Source organism: Hippocampus guttulatus, chromosome 4 (assembly GCF_054856545.1).
Source record: "Hippocampus guttulatus isolate MCC_2025c chromosome 4, RoL_Hgut_1.0, whole genome shotgun sequence".
NCBI classification, from domain to species: Eukaryota; Metazoa; Chordata; class Actinopteri; order Syngnathiformes; family Syngnathidae; genus Hippocampus; species Hippocampus guttulatus.
In genome coordinates this window covers 2,201,668-2,222,762 of record NC_141264.1, presented here as the reverse complement: position 1 = coordinate 2,222,762, position 21,095 = coordinate 2,201,668, and the positions used below count along the sequence as shown (strand labels likewise).

Here is a 21,095-nt window from a genome sequence, read left to right as displayed (position 1 = left end):
AAGGGTTATATTGTTGATGTAGACGTTTCAAAATGTTCGACCAAGTATAGTCAAAGTATAGTCCAAGTAATGAACGAGTCAGGGAAAAATGTCAACCAAAGACCACAAGAGAGCTTTTATCAGATAGTTTGCATTTAGTAAGGGTTGATTCCATTCAGATTGGAGGATCCCAGAAACACAAATCAGGAAAGGAGAGAGAGCCGAGGAGAGCATGTACTGTTCAGTGAAAAGGGGAAGTAATATCAACCTCTGTATGACTCACTTAGACTATTGTATTGTACATGTCTGACATACACGCCAGAAAATTTATTTTTTTTAGTCCAACTTTTTACCTCTCTGTGTTTAATGTCCCTCTCTGGTTGCCACGCAGTCAGAGCATCGCTGACACTTTGCTTGCCTTCAGCTCGGCCTTGTAAGCTTACATACAAGCTGGAGGCTAACAAGAGTGCTGGAGCCGAGGGGAGATGCAGCAACTGACCCCTCATTAAACTGCAGACGAGATCAGATCAAAATGATCAGAAACAAGAACTACAAAAGAACATACTTGAGACTTTCAGAGCATTTTGAGAGCTATTCCTACCTGCAGGCCCAGCTTTGACTGTTTACGATGAGCTGCAGTTGTTTTGGTGGAGTCTCCCCATCTCGCAGACGAGACCATAATGACAGCAGCACTACCGACAGTTGCTCCCACCAGTACTACAACCGGAAAAAAAAAAACCAGTACACAAATAACTGGCTGAAACTCACTACAGAATGGGGAAGAAAGTTAAACAGAAACAGAGGAGAATAAATATCAAGGGAAAAGTAGCATCTGTACCTAGAGAAAAGTAAGAAAGATGCTTGGGGATTAGGTGAAAAGGGGAAAGTTCCAGTGTGTGAGGACCACACTCCTGAAGGGCTCATCGCCTAACTGTTGTAGGGGTATAGGGATCCATCCAATACGTGGATTTATTGAGTTAAATTCCTCCGATCCAACATCAATTTGCCTTCAGCAATTGGTCTTTCAGATACAATATATCTATTTACATTTTTTTTCAATTGTACAGTATATATCCAGTATATATATTATTGATTGTGTCAAGACTCGCAAATAATAGGTTTTATGCACGGGCTTTATATGGAGATGTGTGTGTTTTATTTCCAAGAAGCACACTTTTAATTCCTTTTACTGAGCATTACTTTTATGTACCAGATTCTCTGTTACATCTGTCTACAATGTGTCACTCTTGACGCAGGTGATGGCGCGCTTCTCGGTCACGTGATAGTTTACGGCTAAAGTGAAACCCACGAGCTAGCAAAATGAGTAATAAATAAATAAACGTTTTTTAAAAAACGTCTTTGGGAAGGGGGAAAGGCCCAGCCAGGAGACAGAGGAGGAGCCTACGACTTTCAAAAAAAAAAGAAGGCTACATTTAATAGACAATATCAGGAGTCCTACTTAAAATACAGATTGATCTCAACGGGACATTTCCACGCACCAAGCCCACTCTGCATAATATGCGGCGATGGTGAGTCGTATTTTTCATGCACTTTGTATTTAAGGTCTATCTTATTTTTAAGGCAGGTTTAAACGTGACCATAGCGACCAGAGAATGTTGCAGCCAGTTAGGACGTTCTTTGTGTCGTGATTCATGTTTATTATTATGGTTATAATACTACCGTTTTCGTGCAGGTCATATCATATTATTTTGTTGTATTTATCCGGCCTTTAATTGCCGGTCCCTGAAAATATTGTCTGACATTAAACCGGTCCGTGGGACAAAAAAGGTTGGGGACCGCTGCTCTAAGGCAAAGGAGCAAAAGTATGACTCCTGTAAATGTGCAAAAATGGGCCAAAATTTAACTTTCAAAAATGTATAGCTCATTTCCTGTTCATTATAGACCATGGCTGCAATGAACTTTTTTGTATGGCGGCCTACATGTGCCTGTCAATCAAACATGGCAGGATTGTTCATTCAGTGGAATGTTCTGTTGTGTATGTAGGAAAAGTTTTAGATCTTTGAGTCCAGCTCACGAAAAATGGGAGCAAAAATAAACGTTGCGCTTTCATTTCTATTCAGTGTTATGTCTATGGACAGTATAAATGTATATGAATACGAATATATGTCATTTAAAGGTAATCTGAGAGGAAATTCTTCAACGGTCTAGTCTGAAGGAGGCAACATTAGAAAAGGAGTTCAGTGTTTTTAAAGATGGCACCTACCACTGTTGAGACCAGCAGCAGAGGGCACTGATTAGTGATCTGACACCAAGCCTTGTTGAATTCTTCTGCCACAAGACTGCAGCGTGAACTAACACATAAAACGCTCTGGAGAGGAAACACGATAGCTTTAACAGCACATAGGTATGTTCTGAGAAGATTTTTTTTTGAGTATTTAGTTCTCACTCTCAGAAAGTGTGATGTCAGCTGAAGGGACAAAAAGCCGCTAGGTGAACATATACTTCTCTGAAACATCAAAAGAGAAGTCAAAAAAATATACAAATCACATACATCATTAATGTGTACACATTATCAAGTACAGTGATCCCTCACTATATCGCGCTTCATTTATCACGGCTTGAGTACATCGCATTTTTTTTCCAGAGTTCCTGGGGCGACGTCAATCAATGACAGCACGAGTGGATTTATCCCGTGTGCATCTTGCAGCCCCGCCCAACACCTTCCCTTGTGTTTCGTTATGCGGTTGACTATCTGATTGTTCGCCTGCCTCTCTCTGGCATACTCTCTCTTCTGTTGTGTTTGCTACGTGCGTGGCGGGGAGAGAGAGGGGGGAGAGAGAGCGAGAAAGAGAGAGAGGGTGATTGGGCTTTTCCAAAAGCAGCAGCACGTCTCTTTTCGCCTCCTCCTCGTCAATACCGATTAATTATCATAAAGATATCGGCTGCGCGAGGATAGCTGGCCAGGAGCTACACTGTCAGAGCATAAAGTGAGAGTAACACAAGTCTCTTCGCCTTTATCAGAAGGCAGTGCTGATTAATGTTAATTACTGTCTAAGTTTTTTATAATTAAAGATTTAGTGAAGTATAGTTTAAATACTGTTTAAATATTTTAAAGATGCTGGTACCCACATACCCTTACACAAATATTCCTAGGGGGGAGCAAACCCTCCCTTACGGTTGTTCACTTATCGCGGCAGGGCCCCATTCACGGCGATAAGTGAGGGATCACTGTATTAAGGGTACAGTACATTTAGACCATGATGCAATGTCTACACTGACTAATTTACATTGTAGCAAAGTGTCATTTCTTTCTTATGTTCCCTTGAAGAAACACTTCAAAAAATATTTAACCTAATGTGAGGAGCATACTCACTTTTGTGAGATATTGTAGCTAAATGAGTTAATGAGATTAAAAATATTATCAATATGATGCAGTGCAGGTGTTGTTTGTAACCTGCTCCGAAGGCCACCCATAAATGCACATGACTGCACTTGCAGTACCGGCAGTTCAAATAAAACTGAAAAGAATCAATCTTTTCTCATTACTATTCATAAAAGCCAAAAGAATTTTGAAAATTGATCTATGTTGTGCTCTTGAAGACCCTTACAAAACAAACTTTAAGGTGATCTAAATAAAACTGTTCTGTGCACAAACATCTCTGTGGTGGATGGATGACTATGAAACTCGTGGATCCCTGAGTTACCCCAGTATGTCATAAATAGTTGTTTGGATGTTATCAGACGTTACACTAAAGCACACCTGATGATTGTTGACATGTTGTATCAGCTTTTTACAGTCAAGATACATCCTGTCTCCTTCAGCCTTTACTTTAACAAATGACACCGATGGGAGAGCCAGCATTATTCTGTGACACACAGACACACATCAAGGTTTCCAAAGGTGACAAACTTGAGGGTTGCGCGAAACCGCATGGTGCGTTTGTTGCGTACCTGTTCCATATGTTCAGTGTGTGTTCACAGCTGAGATGTGCTGAATCTGAGCTCAATGAACTGGATAACCTCTGAGACACCAACTCAAACAGCAAGTCACATATATCGGTTCTGCTAGGATGACTGCCCGAAAGGTTGGTCAACTCTATCTCATAGATCACTTCCTGTATTTGTGCATACATAAACACACAGACATTGAACCATTGTACTTTTTGACTGCGGTGTTATGAGTGTTGAGTGACAACCATACCTGTAATCTACAGAGAATGTCTGGGAAACAGGTTCCTTTCTGTAAGAGTCTGTGATCTCCCTGACACGGTTCACTGTAAACACAATGTTGTATTCATTGGTGATGGGGCAATCATCAGTTCGGTATGCTCTACACAGGACAATACACTGTCATGGACCTAGGTTTTTCAGTTTTGTAATTCACTTGGCATTGCGTGTGCGTGTGCACGTGTGTGTGCATCCGTACGTGTGCCAATTGGGCGTTCACCTGCTTACAGTTATAACTGCATTCAGATTCAATGTGCAGCTCGCAGACATGGTAAAACGACTAGCATGAGTAGAGGATTTGATGGGCATTTACATTTTGAAAGACAAAACCAATACATTTGGTTTCACTGTTGAATAGTACAAAGAACGAGCAAAAAATGCTGATATTTTATTACCTCCAAGCGTTGCATGAAACGTCCTGTAATTTAACAGAAACACAATATGACAACACTTCTCTGGTGTTTCCACACTTGTTTGCTGTGAAAGCTTTTGACCACCCCCCCCCCCACCACCACCACCACTTTAACACAGAAGATAAACACAACACAATAACCCATGAAACAGGAGCATTTATTGCAAAATATTTGCAACACTTTTCTGTGGTCGAACAATGGGGAGAGGGAGAGCGAGGAAGAGAGAGATCAGCGAGTCCCTGGAACTCGTTGGGCTTAAACTGTAAAATTATCACTGCTTGGGCGTCATTTTTCACTCTGAGTTTTGTATAATTTCTCATGTTAAAAACATAACTAGGGCGGCCCGGTAGTCCAGTGGTTAGCACGTCGGCTTCACAGTGCAGAGGTACCGGGTTCGATTCCAGCTCCGGCCTCCCTGTGTGGAGTTTGCATGTTCTCCCCGGGCCTGCGTGGGTTTCCTCCGGGTGCTCCGGTTTCCTCCCACATTCCAAAAACATGCGTGGCAGGCTGATTGAACACTCTAAATTGTCCCTAGGTGTGAGTGTGAGCGTGGATGGTTGTTCGTCTCTGTGTGCCCTGTGATTGGCTGGCAACCAATTCAGGGTGTCCCCCGCCTACTGCCCGAAGACAGCTGGGATGGGCTCCAGCACCCCCCGCGACCCTAGTGAGGATCAAGCGGTTCGGAAGATGAATGAATGAATGAATGAATGAATGAAAACATAACTAAGATTGTATTTTATATATATATATATATATATATATATAATTTTAAAAAAAATTAATCCTCGTCTCACCCCTCGGGTGGTGTCCGTCCCTCATTCAGCTCGGGTCCTCTACCAGAGGCCAGGAAGCTTGAGGGTTCTGCGCAGTATCCTTGCTGTTCCCAGCACTGCACATTTCTGGACTGAGATGTCCGATGTTGTTTCCGTGATCTGTTGCAACCACTCATCTAGTTTGGGGGTCACTGCCCCGAGTGCTCCGACCACCACAGGCACGACTGTCACCTTTACCTTCCAGGCTCTCTTCAGCTCCTCTCTGAGCCCTTGGTATTTCTCGAGTTTCTCGTGTTCCTTCTTTCTGATTTTTCCATCACTTGGGAACGCGACATCCTCTAGAACGGCTTTCCTCTGCCCTTTATCTATTATCATGATATCTGGTTGGTTCGCCATTACCATCTTGTCAGTCTGGATCTGGAAGTCCCACAGGATCTTTGCTCTGTCATTCTCCACCACCTTCGGAGGTGTTTCCCATTTTGACCTTGGGGTTTCCAGTCCATACTCTGCACAGATGTTTCGGTAGACTATGCCAGCCACCTGGTCATGGCGTTCCATGTAGGCTTTCCCTGTCAGCATCTTACACCCTGCAGTTATGTGTTGGATCGTCTCAGGTGCCTCTTTGCACAACCTACACCTTGGGTCTTGTCTGGTGTGGTATATCTGGGCCTCAATGGCTCTAGTGCTCAGGGCCTGCTCCTGAGCAGGCAGGATGAGTGCCTCTGTGCTGTCCTTCAGGCCAGCTTTCTCTAGCCACTGATAGGACTTCTTGAGATCAGCCACTTCAGTTATGGTCCGGTGGTACATCCCGTGTAGGGATTTGTCCTCCCATGATGGTCCCTCTTCCAGCGCCTCATCTTCTGTTCCCCATTGTCTGAGACATTCTCTGAGTACGTCATCCGTTGGAACCTTCTCGGCTTGCGTACAGTCTCAGGGTGCTGGATTTGGGATGGAACCCTCCATGCATGGTGAGGAGCTTTCGGGTCTTAACGTCCGTGGTCTGAATCTCTTCCTTTGGCCACCTTATTATTCCTGCAGGGTATCTGATCACTGGTAGGCCATAGCTGCTTATTGCCCGGGTCTTATTCTTGCCATTGAGCTGGCTTCTTAGGACTTGCCTCACTCGCTGGAGGTATTTGGCCATAGCCACTTTCCTTGTTGCCAGTTCGAGGTTGCCATTGGCTTGTGGTATACCGAGGTACTTGTAGCTGTCCTCAATGTCTGCTATTGTTCCTTCAGGGAGTGAGACCCCTTCAGTGCGGACTACCTTTCCTCTCTTAGTCACCATCCGACTACATTTCTCAAGCCTGAATGACATCCCGATGTCGCTGCTGTAGATCCTGGTTGTGTGGATCAGGGAGTCTATGTCCCTTTCACTTTTCGCATACAGCTTTATGGCATCCATGTAGAGGAGGTGACTGATCGTAGCTCCATTTCTGAGGCGGTATCCATAGCCTGTCTTGGCGATTACTTGGCTTAGGGGGTTCAGTCCTATGCAGAACAGCAGTGGGGAGAGTGCATCACCTTGGTATATGCCACATTTGATGAACACTTGGGTAAGTGGCTTGCCATTGGCTTCAAGTGTGGTTTTCCACATCCTCATCGAGTTCGCAACGAAGGCTCTTAGGGTCCTGTTCACCTTATACAACTCCAAGCATTCAGTGATCCATGTATGTGGCATCGAGTCATGGGCTTTCTTGTAATCAATCCAGGCTGTGCACAGGTTGGTATGCCGGGACCTGCAGTCTTGTGCGACTGTTCTGTCAACCAGGAGCTGATGTTTGGCTCCTCTGGTATCTCTACTGTGCTCTTCTGTGCTTCGCTCATGTATTGATCCATGTGTCCCCTTATCTTAGCCGCAATGATGCCTGACATGAGCTTCCATGTTGTGGAGAGACAGGTTATTGGCCGACAGTTGGATGAGACTGCACCCTTTGAGGGATCCTTCGTGATCAGGATCGTTCGCCCTTCGGTTAGCCATCCTGGGTGAGTCCCATCCCTCAGCAGCTTCATTTGTGCTGCGCTCATGGAGTGCTGTGAGTTTCTTTAGCCAGTAGGTGTGGACCATGTCCGGGCCTGGTGCTGTCCAGTTCTTCATATCTGAGACTCTTTCCTGTATGTCTGCCACTGTTATGGTAACTGGGTTCTGTTCAGGGAGGTTGCTGTGCTCCTCTCTCAGGGTCACCAGCCATTGTGCAACCTGTTATGTGCAACCTCCTTCTCCCATATGCCTTTCCAGTACTTTTCAGTTTCCAGTCTTGGTGGGTCAGCTCTGTTGTTAGGACCCTGCCACTGAGCGTACACTTTCGCAGGTTGTGTTGCGAACAGCCTGTTTATTCGTCTGGCCTCATTCTCTTTCGTGTACCGCATTAGGCGGCTGGACAAGGCTTGGAGCCTTTGTTTGGCAGTTTCGAGTGCTTCAGGTATGGTCATCTGGATGTACCTCTCGGGTATCGGCCTTTTCATCACGCCTCTCTGGGCCTCCGTCAATTGACTCACATCTTTCCGAGCCGCCTTGATCTTAGCCTCCAACCGTCTTTTCCATGGTGGGTAACGTATCTCATGGTTTCCATGGTTGCTCTTATAGCCAAGCATCTCTAGGATCACTGATGCGGAAGCGTATATCAGCTCATTGGTTTCCGTGATTGTTACGGTAGGGATCGCCCTCAGTGCTGCATTCACACTTTCCATGAGACTTTCAGGTGGTACTTCACCGTTGTAATCGGTTTCTAGGTTGCCCAGCTTTCATTCTCGCCATGATCTTAGCTTTCAGGTCAGTTGCTACCTCGCTCAGCATTTCATTCATTGGGGCTGGCCTCCCAATCTCATCATCTGCATTCATTGGGGCTTGCCTCCCAATCTCTGGTATGACCTCCTCCTCTGATCTGGAAGCCTGGGGCCCTTCACCATGGAACCTGCGTTGTACCTCATCAATCTCAAGTTCTGACAGTAGTTGCCGTTTGTGGATGTTGGAACACTGAGCTACTAGTTGTTTCGTGGTCAACCGTGACTGTGGGTTTCGAAGTAACCATTTAGCCCACATTCTCTGCATGTAACCCCTCTGACTAGGGTTGCTTGAGTCGTAGCATTCCAACAGAGCCATGTTATCGCATCTCGCCCATCTCCGCTTTGTTCCAGTAGCCCATTTTTCATCAAGGTGCTCTGGTTCCCCAGCACCTGACGCAGACCTTGTTTGGCCGGGCATGTCATTCGTTTTATTGTCTCTCATCATTGTATCATTGCATTCGCGTGAAGGATCTTGCCCAAGGACCCACACTGGATGGTGTTATGTGCTCATTTTTGCCCCAAGCGGGATTCGAACCACCGTCTCCCATACGCCAAACCGATGCCTTACCAACTGAGCTATCCAGCCGCTGTTGGATATATATATATATATATATATATATATATATATATATATATACCGTATTTTCACGACTATAAGGCGCCATTAAAAGTCTAAAGTTTTCTCCAAAATGGACAGGACGCCTTTTGATGCGGAGCATCCTGTCTATGCGCTGAGTTCCAAAACCTGACTGACAGCCGACACGCTGTTTATATAGAGAAACGGCGGAAGTCACTGTGGACAGGCATGCGGCAAAGAAGTCGGCCAATCAGTGAAGTGTGGGCGTGTATATGTACATATATGGAGAGAAAGAGAGAGAAAAGGCAGACGTGAGTGACAGGCATGCGGGGAAGAGGTCCGCCAATGAGTGAAGGGTGGGCGTGTAAGTGGACGCTAAAGGGACGCTACAAGCAGGTACCAACACCTGTATAGAGTGTGGCTATGTGCATTGTTGCAAAACAACTTCGGTTTTGGTTTCTAAGAACCGCCGAAAATAAATTCTACAAAGAGACACGCCTACGAAGCTCAGTTCAAACTTCAAGCCATCAGTTATGCTTTTGGCATGCGTGCCCATCTCACAGCAGCGGTGAAAAACCAAGTCAAGCAAATGAACTCTGAGCTTGTCGTTATTCCCGGAGGCTTGACTAAAGAACTCCAACCGCTGGAATCGGCATCAACCGGGCGTTCAAAGTAAAGTTGCGAACGGCATGGGAACAATGAATGATCGATGGCAAACACAACTTTACAAAGAGTGAGAGGCAGCGCCGGGCGAGTTACGCCACAATTTGCGAATGGATTGTGGCTGCTTGGACGAACGTGTCTGCTTGCACTGTTGTTCGGGTTTTTGGCAAAGCCGGCATCATTTCTGTGGAGCCACATGGCAATGAGAGTGACTGACAACGAGAGGGAACACGGCGTTTTTGATGGATTAACGGTACTTGCACAATTGTTCAATTCTGATACAGAGGATGAGGACTTTGATGGATTTCTGGGTAATGATTGATCGAAAAACGTGAGTACATTGTACGATGGCTAAATAAAATACAACGGAACTCAGTTTTCCGTTGCCTTTTTAAAAAGTGTTTTTAGCTTGTATCTGTATGTCTTGGCATACCGTATGCTACAAGCTAACGTGTATTTAGCGTGCGCGCATGCATGCCGTATGTTTAAGGTGGCGTATGTTTTACCACTTTAAAATTGCGCCCAATAATACAGTGCGTTTTGTCTATGTGTAAAATACAGAAATAGCACCCATTAATGAGACTGCGCCCAACCATACGGTGCGTCGAATGGTCGTGAAAATACGGTATATATATATATATATATATATATATATATATATATATATATATATATATATACATACACACACACGCACATACACATGTTGGTTGATTGATTGATTGTAGGGTCTGTTCTAAAAATCGCTCACCAGTGACAGGACATTGTGACTTTCTCGGATCGTTGTAGAAGTCATTTTAAATGTAAACACTGGGAGAGATTTACAAAAGTTAAGTTTTGTATATGATATTTATGCTTCCTATTATTGTGATAAGTCATTAAGATGATCAATGTTTTTACATTAATAATTAATAATAATACAATACGCAATAATAATAAAACATTCTGAAAGGTATTTTGGTTCGTAGGTAGTTTATATCAAACTGGAAGCCCTGAGCATTAATCAGTACCCAATAAGTAGCTCTTAGTTTCAAAAAGGTTGGTGACCCCTTAGTTTCAAAAAGGTTGGTGACCCCTGGTCTCACCCCTCTCCAAGCAATTTGTATCGGCATAGAGCTTTAAGTGATCCTGTACCACAACATATGCCACCATTTTATGAATCTTCTCATGCATCCCACTAAGCTTGTGGTGAACGGCACAATTAAGAGTGTTTTCCCCCCACAAAATGTGTATGTACACTTTTAGCCACAATCAGTTTGGCACGCTGGTTTTCTGGCACATCACAACTTATATTTTATGTGACAAGCAAACATGTGCAACAACCTTTGCTGCTGGTCCATGATTGCAGTGATGAGATGAGAGCAAAGACTCTTCACGCTTCCACCGCAGCCGCCCTGTTTCTCTGGACGGGTCAGGTAGAGGTGCAGACAGGCCCACTGATGATATTCCAGCCTAATGCACAGATGCAGAAATGCCATTATCCAGTCCTTTGGTTGTATACAATGTGCATCAGCCATTTGTATTACCGTTCAGAGTCAGAAAATGTGTCTTTAGTTCTGTCAACTTGGAGTTCATTTGCCAGCCATTCTGAGAAGAATAACTACACAAGGGAAGTGGGTGGCTTTGTATTATAAATCTACATCAAGGAAAACAAATCAAAAGTATGAAGACATAACTAGATGAACCAAATGTTGATAGATTTGTGAAAAAAAGCAGAACACAATTTAGCATGCATGCACTCGACCTGATATTGTGGCTCGTGTTGTAGCCTCCTGAAAGCAGGATGTCTCCACAGATACAAAGCTGTCTTTTTCCAGCTCGTGGTGGTCTCTTTTTCATTACACAACAGCCCAATGCTGTTCACCTCCTGATCTCCTTTACCATAAGAAACAGGTCTTCTGGCTTCAGGCAACAGCCTTGGGATGAGGTACTGAAGCTAAAATGGGTATAAATGTAAAGTTGATGTCAAGACAATGCCGTTGGGACAGAAAGAAAACAGTAAGTTTTGAGCCAAAACAATTTGAAGTAGAACATAATAAATCAAATTGGACACTTGGATGTATGCACATATATGTATATACACATACCAATACAATGTATAGGTATACGTATAGGTGTGTGTGTGTGTGTGTGTATATATATATATATGTATATATACACATATACATATACATATATATATACACACACACAGTAATCCCTCGTTTATCGCGGGGGTTATGTTCCAAAAAGAACCAGTAATAAGTGAAATCCGTGAAATGGTATTTATTATAAAAAGCAAAAAAATGTGAGAGGGACGGAATTTCGAATGTGCTGTATGTTTCACAGACAGCACAATAAAGTTGTACTTGGTACTTGATAGTCAGCATTATTTTTTACAGTTATTATACAATACAGTACTGAACTATTTATACATTGTAGAGGTGATTGCTCTAAGTCTACACCATCGATTGAGAGGACAAGTCAAATCATGCACATATTCTGAATATGTCTGACCATCAAATTTCTTCCTCTACGGAAAATGATACGCGTCCAGCACAAGCTGGTCGACTGAAGACTTAACTGGAGCATAAACCTTAATGTCAGCTACATTCAGTCCTGAAAAAGCTTCACATGCTATTCCTGTGAGGGCACACTGCAAAAACAGTTTTACCTCCATCAGACCAAGCCCTGGAGTCATTAATACCTCAAAACAGAGTGAAATAGCAGGATCTGAGTCATCAAAAGAAGGAAACAAATTAAGATTCTGGGCAACATCAAACTGTGGAACTCTGATGTCAACCCAGGTTTATTTTTTTGGTCCTCTTCTGTAGTTCAAGTTGCATTTGTAACTCCCTCAAATCTAACGCCACTGCCGCTCAAAGGTGAGTTCTGAACGATGCTGAAAACTAGCAACCAGATTGGTACTTGAATGACCATTAAGCACACATGTTTGCACAAGTTGCTGTTTTCAAATAGAATTGACAGTATATTTAACTTTTTTATCAACTATCTCATCCTCAGAGTAATCAACAATCTCAATTAACTGCTCTTTACGGCATAAATGGAAAGCTAATTCAGAAGATGATTTCACACACAAACTTTGAGCTGAGTGAAGGCCTACTTTTGAAAGGCATCACCCTCCACTGGTTTACAAGTATCTCTTTTTGTATTTGTAGTTTCATAGGACAGTATTAGTGCAACATTAAATAAAGTATAGCCACTGTTTCCATTTTAAAATGCACCAAACATTTACAGCAATAAATTTAAAGGCCCCAGTATCACTTCAATTTAAGTTGCATCATTTACAAACATGTCAGGAGTGCTGGTACAAGCTGCAAAGATAAGAAAATTTCAATGTACTGTCATCTTAAGACTTCAACTTAACTATCATGAATGTGTACATAATGATGGTTAAATGAGAGCATCCAATTGCTGGTGCTTTTATTAGTCGACCAGTCGCAACTCAAGCCAGAACTCATTCTGTGGTCAACTTCCCAGAAACTCTTTGATATCCATGAATTTACTGGGTGATGAGAAGCTGGCATACGCATTGGATTTTTGAAATTTATTGTAAATATCGTCATCAGTACTCAAGATGTTCCCCATGCAAACGGTTTGTTGCTATGACCACAATCAGGCTTCTCAATAGAACAGGGGCCTAAGGAAAGGCCTTTCAACAAATAGTGAAGTTGCTTTCAGAGGCACCGGAGCAGCAACCGGCTAGGTATCAAGAGAGACAACCAACCATAACTGAGTTGCAAGGTAGGTGTAACTGCTGAAGAGGGAAAACAAGGGCACCCGTGGGACGCCAGTTGTCCTCGTTGGGCCCTCTGAAGGTGACAATGTTTGTCCCCCTCTCACACAAGAAAGACAGCAAGCCAGAAGCTGTGTTGACTCGAAGAGGGTTTTTCCATCAAACATTATAACATCTACATGTATAGTTGCTCTGAAATGTAAAAAAAAAACAAAAAAGACGATGGAGACACACCTTCTTATAAAGGCAGTTGGGAGTCAAGTCATCCTGTTGAGGCAATGAGTCCCCTCTACAGATCCCATAGCACATGGCAGCCACACAAAACCTGAGTGATTAAAAAACTGGACTTGACATAATGACATGCAGATTACATGTCATTAAATTTTGGGGCCATATTTTAGAATTTCCGGACTACAAGGAGCACAGCTCAAGATGAAACAACTACATTCAGCCATTTAAAAAAATATGTACATATATTGGCCACGACGCTTCATTTGCCCCGTGTCACCATGTTATAACATGGAATATTTGCAATGGAAAGAGGTCACATAGATGGGTTTAAATAAAATAAATCAAATTAATTACCTTAAACACTGATAAATGTTTTTTCCAATGTCGACTACAGCTAGCTAGTTACAGAGTAGCCTCCCAGAAAAGGAATTCATTACTATATTTATCTTCCTCTTTCTGCGCACAAAACACACCAAAGCCCTCTTCTTCAGTGTCAGAAAGCCACGGCCGCTAAACTCCTTCATGCACACGTTCACAGTCTCTCTTTCATTCACGCTTACTTAGAGGACAATTCTGGTAAAAGATTTCATCATCGAAGCCTGCCACTGAACTACACAAATGGTTGTTATGAAGTTTCAGCATGGATCAAAGCATGGGAAAAAGGTATTGTCTTATAGTCCGGAAATTACGACCCTTATATCATAAAAACTCAAATTCACCTGACACAAAAGTGCATGCGGGTGCGTGTGTTGCAGACGAGTGCTGAGCTAAGAGCCTCTGAGACAGATACTGGGTTGGGCTGCCTTTGCGAAATCAGTTGCACTCCAGGACTTTGGGACATGGAGGTATGGAGGTGGACCAGAAAAGCTGCTAGACCAATGATGTGTAGGTCGCTCAGCACGCTCCCCTTTAGAAACAAGACATCTTATAAAACAACTTAGAATCTAATTCACATGTTTACACAGCATTACATAACATAGACAACACAAGTTTCAGATTTTACTCTTAAATTTTAAAAAATCATATAACTTTTATGTGATGATCACTGCAATTTGTCTGCATATTTAGTAATCACCACTGGATCACCAGTTTTATTGCCTCAAAAGTATGTGTGTGTGTGCGTGCGTGTGTGTATGCATGTGTGTGTGTTTGTGTGTTTAAAATACGGGTGGCACGTCCGAGGACTGGTTAGCACGTCCGCCAAGAGGTCTGGGTTTTGATAGAGGGTCCGGGCCTTCCTGTGGGGGGTAAGCAAATTCTCCCCGTGCTTGCGTAGGATTTTTCTGGGTACTCCGGTTTTCACCCACATCCCAAAAATATTGCATGGAAGGTTGATTGAAAACTCTAAATTGTCCCTAAGAGTGATTGTGAGCATGAATGGTTTGTCTATGTGCAATTGGCTGGCAACCAGTTCAGAGTTGACCCAGTCTACTGCCTGATGACAGCTAGGATCCAGCTCCAGCATGTCGGCGAGCCTCATGAGGAGAAGCGGCTCAGATAATGGATGGATGGATGGTGTGTCAATGTTTGTTTGAAAAATCAAACAAAAACTAACCGAAATAGACTTGCTTTACACTAAGCAATGCCGATAAAAGTCATTTGGTGAGACTATCACTCAACAAACACCTTGTTTCCTCACTCTTACGTATTTGCCATGTATTTTCAAAAGGTGAAAAGAATATTTAAATGTATTCCATTTATTATGGTAATTTTTAAAATACATGTATGAGAATACATATACATTTATAAAGAGTACGCTGCTACAACCTCTTGTGTGTAGTATCATCATCTGAATTGCTCCAGTTTCAATTAATTGACTGACCACATAAACAAAGCAATGGTATGGAATAAAAACTGCAACACTTTCCAACACTTTGATTTGACCCCAAAATCTGAGTCTTGCTTTTTCGAGAGAATACAAGCGGACATCTGCATACCTGGTTATGGAGCAGATGCCAAAGTCTTTGTAGAAGGCAGGAGAGGAACTGTGTGTTACAAACTAATACACACACAAACTTGGAAGCCCACATTTTCTGTCTGAAGAGACACACACAGAGTGATTGCATCACAGAATTTTAAAGAGTTAACAATTTCAACACTTGATTAATGCCATGTATTATGTCAGGGGTGACCAACAACCTCCGATTGGCCAAGAGGGACCTCACTGTCTATGTGTGTAGATACTGAAGCTAGATTCGTAGCATCCGATTAGCTGCTCAGAGTAAATTGCTTATGGCTCGACGGACATTCAAATAAACGAACGTTTCCTCGAATGCTTTACTTGTTTATCATGCTAAAAACACACACGGGACGCTTCGTAGTCCTCGATGGCCATAGTTAGCTCTCGAAGGCTAAAAACCTTATGCTAACTGGAGCGCTTCTCTCTCATTAGCGCTCCAGTTAGCGTAAGGTTTTTAGCCTTCGAGAGCTAACTATGGCCATCGAGGAGTACGAAGCATCCCGTGGCTGGCTTAAAAGTTCATTGCATGCCAGGAAGTATTTGTTATTGTTAGATTCAGACGAGGATGGACGTTGCATTGCTAAAATGGCTACAAAACGGACCTTTGGATGTCAAACAGCTAAGACAAGAAGAGCTCTGATGCTGGAAGAGAGGGTAAAAGTGATCAAAATGAAAGACGGAGCAAGCAAAATAAAAGACATTATCCAAGAAATTGATGTAAGTGAAAGTGAATGCTGATCGTAAATTTTGCAATTTCTTTCACTTTTTTTCTTTCTACACTGACAGTATGAAGTGTCAAATAAGTGTGTGCTCATACTTATGCACTATTGGAATAAAAATAGAGTACACATACGTTTGTGTGTGTGTGGGTGTGTGTGTGCTTACATCTGAGATCAAATTTGCTACAGTGAAAACCCCCCTGTTGTGAAAAATTTCTTGCTGCAAACATGATTTCGTTGCAGAGGAGTTTCACTGTACAGTGAATTCAGAGATGTGTTTCTAAATACATTATAGATGTTTGAAGATAAGCACAGAAAACATGTTTAAAGACTGAGTTGTGTGTTGGCTCTCCCTTACTAGATAACAAATACGCAGCTGTGTTTAATATGTGGCTGTACGGCACAAGTTTGAGTTATTTTAGCGAGAATATTTGGGCCATTACTGCATGCCTCTTCCCTGGATGCTACAATTTGGAGAACAGCACAGAGTCATTATTTTAATTCCCAAGCGGTGTGTATTATCTGTTCTTAACAGCGACGCGCCAGGCTTCTCCTTCTGTCTCCCCTATGCTGGTTATTGGTATCTTGTCTATGTTCCTCTGAAAGGGTTGTAACTGAGAAGAAAATTGCTTGTGTGTTTCTTGCATACATGGCCAATAAATCTGATTCCGATATATACCATAATACAGCATGTTGGGGGGAAAAAACATTGTGGGGGTTGATAACTGGCAGGAAGTATGTGCTCAAACATCTGTGAGGGACAGGCTGGGTGAGGGACAGGCTGAATAACGTGTGATGCTCTTTTTTTTTTTTTTTTTTTAACATGCCCTCACACAACACCAAGCAGGGAGGTGACAAGCAGTTGTAGCATCAGGATGAAACGAAGGTGTCAAATTATCGCGTTAATTGTGATTAATTAATTACATCACATTTAGCGCTTTTTTTAAAATCACGTTAATCTACATTTTAATCTCTGCCTTTATTGTTTCTGTTGGTCGGTCGCCTTTTTCTAATAGCCCTTTTTATGCGTTGGCTTCCTGTGTTCGAGTTGTTGAGGGTGGGGAAACAACTGTCAGTCACAGCCTGAAGCGGACGTTGATTGGCTGCCATTATGTTGGGGCTTGTTTAGCCGAAGCTGATAGGCTCCCATTGGAGTTGGGCGGGCTTAGTAAGGAGCGGTGAGGAGTACGTGAGAGTTCTCGGCACAATGAATGGAAAATTTACATTCCAAAAACGCCGTGATAACACAATTTATAATGGTAGAGTGTTGTGCCTAATTTGTAAGAAGGAGTTTGCTTACCACCGAAGCAGCTCAAATTTAGCCTCCCACATCAATGCAAAGCACCCAGTCTCGAGTGCAGCCACAGCTAACGTTAGCACCGAAAGCGTTAGCAATATAGCGAGCGAGCCATACATAGCAAAGCGCTTCGGCAAACTAAACTCAAAAACACCACACGTACGAGGCATAGTTGATGTGTCCTCTGGAGACTACTAGAAGTGATTGATGTTTATTTCACCACTTTTAGTTTGGCATGATGAACAGTGCTATTTCTGAAGTGCTAACTTGCAGCACTGTGATTTAAGGGTCTGTTTTATTTATTGTTTATTATCTGAAGCAAGTTCAGTGTTGAGTACTTGTATTGCTCAGAAAATTGTGCTCACTGTTTTTGATATGTTAACCTAAGCACTTTTTAAGGACCTGATGTTATATTTTATTGTTATTTTGTAATTCTTTGGAGATTTACAAAAACAAACAAAACAGTGACATTCCCCTTCATGGTCGAAACTAAAGATTACAGGTAGGACTGACTAGTCTTAAATACAGCAGAAAGTAAATGGCTAGGACTGCATCCGTCCAAGTCTGCAGAAAAACAATAAAATACTTTATAATGCCACTTTTTCTTTTATCTTTTGATCTGCCTCAATGATGTAATGAATTTAAAATGAAAATAGGGTTTTTTTCAGGAATTTTTAGATGAGATTAAAATATAGATTAATTAGATTAATTAATTACAGACCCCAATTAAACACACCTTTTTTAATTGCTTGACAGCACTATATGAAACATTAAATATTTCTATTAATCTCCGCAGTATTTACATTTTCAAATGATCACGACTGTACATGAACAATATTTCTAGAAAATTACAATGTAGCATCACCTGTAACCTATTTGTTGAATGGGCCTGTGGGCAACTCATGCGGTCCTTGGGGGTTATCTGGTGTCCAATAGTGGTGAATACTGTACAATGTGAACACTAAATAGGTGTGCGTTATGTCTAGTGTTGAAACAAGTAAAGCAATATCTATTTTTATTTTTCAAAAAGGAGTGCTTACTTATTTGGAGGGTGTGCTTTTGAAGCATCTAAAATGCACTGGCAAAAGTTTTTTAAAACCACATCGACAACCTGAGGATGAGAAGGAGAGAAGACTTCCAAGTCAGTAATATGAATAACAAATGCACACAAAAAGCAAACTGCAAACGGTGAAAACAAGAGTGGATTTCAGACCATACTTGCAAGTGGAGCTCTGGCAATGAAAGCATGTCAGTCTTCAGTTGGATGATATTCTTTTCCAAAGGGTCATCAGGAAGACCAGGAAAAATGAAGCTCAGTGTGTTGGAGATCTTTGACAGGTGAGCCGACATATCTGATGGAACATTATGGTCAACATTAAATATCAGGAATTTCCAACTTGACTGATATCCCTCTTATACTTCATAACCACATTCAAGAATGCTGTTCTCTGCATAGTAAGGGTCTTTGCACACTGTGGTTGGTTATCTTGGTGATTGCCGCGGGGCACTGCGCAAGGACGATCGGACCCCTGGTGCAAGCTTTCCCTTTAAAGTGTTTGTGTAGAAACCTACCAGGAAGTAACATGGAGGCCTTTCCCTCTGGTTGGTCGATTACTGTTAGCACACTGAACACACTCCACCAGGCTACACCCCTCTGCTATTTTTTGCGTCTTCTGATGTCACCACAAAGACACTCTAAAACTGAACATTTTACAGTTTGACATTGCATTGTGATTGATGCACAGCCCATGTCCCATCTTGTGCATCACACAGCAACCTCTGATTTCCTAAGTCCTTGCATCTCAAAGGCTAGAATGTCTGTGTATTAAATTTGAAACCCATGTGTAAATCCCAGAACTCACTCATGAACTCCAATCAAGCCTGACTGAACGCCAGATGGCATAGCCATGATCCGGAAACCCACCGGACATCATTTTCATCAGGTCAATGCAGCAAATTAAGGGAGAAGATTTGCTGACCTGCATTCAATCCCTGTTTTTATTTTTATTTATTTATTTTTTGTTTCAGACCAGGACATTCATATTCTAGACAATCAAATTTCTGCTTGGCTCTCGACGAAGGCGGACGCTTCTGCTCTGCTCCCTGCGCCCCCACTTAATTTTTTTTCCCCTGCTCGCCACTTAGTCTTCTTGTGCTGTCTTTTGTCCAACTTTTTTCCCTAGCCTCCTACCGTGTTTTCATCCGAAGAACTAACCATGGAATTAGTTGGCTGGTCTCTCGATGTAATTGACAAAAAAATTTCAACGGAAAGAGCGGGCAGTGGGGAGCCTGCTTGCCCTCCGGGGACACTTGCTGCCGGATACGCCCTGGATCCATGGAGAAAGTGGAGACCGGTGTGCCTGACAGTACTGTCCGTGGAGGACGTGGAAGACATCTACATTATTGGCCTTTTGATAACAGGTATGCTGCTGTTTGGTGTTGGCAGCCTGCTGTTCTATCGCAAAATTCAACCGACGGGAGCAGCTCTATTGGAAGTGAAGAGGCTGCCAGTCACTCTGGATGGCTTGGCGCGAATGTCCAACACTCAGACTCAAGCGGTGACTGAGCTCAACCGCAATATTGTTGCGGTTTGGAGCGACTCCGCGCGATCGATAATACCATGGAGACGTTGGAATTTTCGCTTCGAAAAGGAATTGAGGATTGGCTGATCGGCGCCAGTGAGAGATACAGACCAAGGACTCAAGGCTGTCTGGAATTGTTGGCGGCCGTCCCTCCAAAACAAACAACGCTATCTGGCCTTTCCCCTGGATGGAAATACGCATGGAGTCTAGGGCCCCCCACCGCCAACCCCCCTCCTTCTCGGCCATGGACTGATAAGCCGGGACTGTCTTCATGATGAGCAGACCTCGACGAAGCAGCTATGACCTGTACACGCATACACATACACAACTGGACAACCACACGCGCATACACATCCTTATTATCACCGTCTTCATCGCTCCGATTCTTTTTCCCCCGTGACGTGGTTCGATGATGCGGAGCGCAACGGTGACCGTGCGGCTGGTCATCGTCACCGCGTCGCGGTTACCCTACCCTACCCCCCCTCCCCCCTTCCCATTCATCCCCCCCCTTATACATGTTATGTCTTGTGACTTGTTGTAACTGTCTAATGCTTATTCATGTGCTAGGGTCTTTTTTATCCTGGACTTAAATTATCCTCGGAAGAGGAGAGTTCGAGCGTGGTTTTTTTTCCCTCTCCCTACCCAGCGTTTTTCCTTTCTGAATTCTGATTGTAATTTCCCCATTGCGGGACAAATAAAGGATATCTTATCTTATCAAAGTTGCCAAAATGTTCCTCTTTCAAATATAAGTTCAGGATGTAAAATTTCTTGGTTAATGCTTGAAAGAAGACAATGTGGAGGTGCATGATTACCTGTCAGTTCGAAGTGCTGATTTTGTTTTTATTTTTTTTTTGTGTGCAAGCACAGAGATGTCAAACCCTGTCATTACCTCTGAAGAACATTCTGGATATTCTGTCACCAGGCAGTACACCCTGGACTGATTGCCTGCCAATCGCAAGGAACACATAGACAAACAACCATTCGTCCTGACAATCACACCTAGGGACAACTTAGAGTTTTCAATCAACCTTCCAAGCATGTTTTTGAAATGTGGGAGGAAACCGGAGTACCCAGAGAAAGCCCACGCAGGCACCGGGAGAACATGCAAACTCCACACAGGAAGGCCGGAGCCGGGATCGAACCCACAACCTCTGCACTGTGAGGTCGATGTGCTAACCACTCAACCACCG

General features: G+C 43.0%; 1 protein-coding gene across 1 annotated transcript in view; it reads right to left on the bottom strand.

Annotated features, from left to right (window-relative positions):
• The window catches only part of fanca (FA complementation group A), a 61,524-nt gene that overhangs the window by 8,224 nt on the left and 32,205 nt on the right, over positions 1-21,095 (bottom strand). Inside the window, exons 22-36 of the mRNA XM_086108356.1 lie at positions 18,542-18,675; positions 18,364-18,434; positions 15,285-15,384; positions 14,067-14,254; positions 13,351-13,441; positions 11,125-11,316; positions 10,907-10,980; positions 10,704-10,832; positions 4,142-4,214; positions 3,892-4,055; positions 3,701-3,806; positions 2,387-2,446; positions 2,204-2,308; positions 581-696; positions 333-489 (exon numbers count right to left, since the gene is read on the bottom strand). Of these exons, the coding sequence (XP_085964482.1) occupies positions 333-489; positions 581-696; positions 2,204-2,308; positions 2,387-2,446; positions 3,701-3,806; positions 3,892-4,055; positions 4,142-4,214; positions 10,704-10,832; positions 10,907-10,980; positions 11,125-11,316; positions 13,351-13,441; positions 14,067-14,254; positions 15,285-15,384; positions 18,364-18,434; positions 18,542-18,675 (1,760 nt within the window). The remainder of the gene's footprint in view (positions 1-332; positions 490-580; positions 697-2,203; positions 2,309-2,386; positions 2,447-3,700; positions 3,807-3,891; positions 4,056-4,141; positions 4,215-10,703; positions 10,833-10,906; positions 10,981-11,124; positions 11,317-13,350; positions 13,442-14,066; positions 14,255-15,284; positions 15,385-18,363; positions 18,435-18,541; positions 18,676-21,095) is intronic.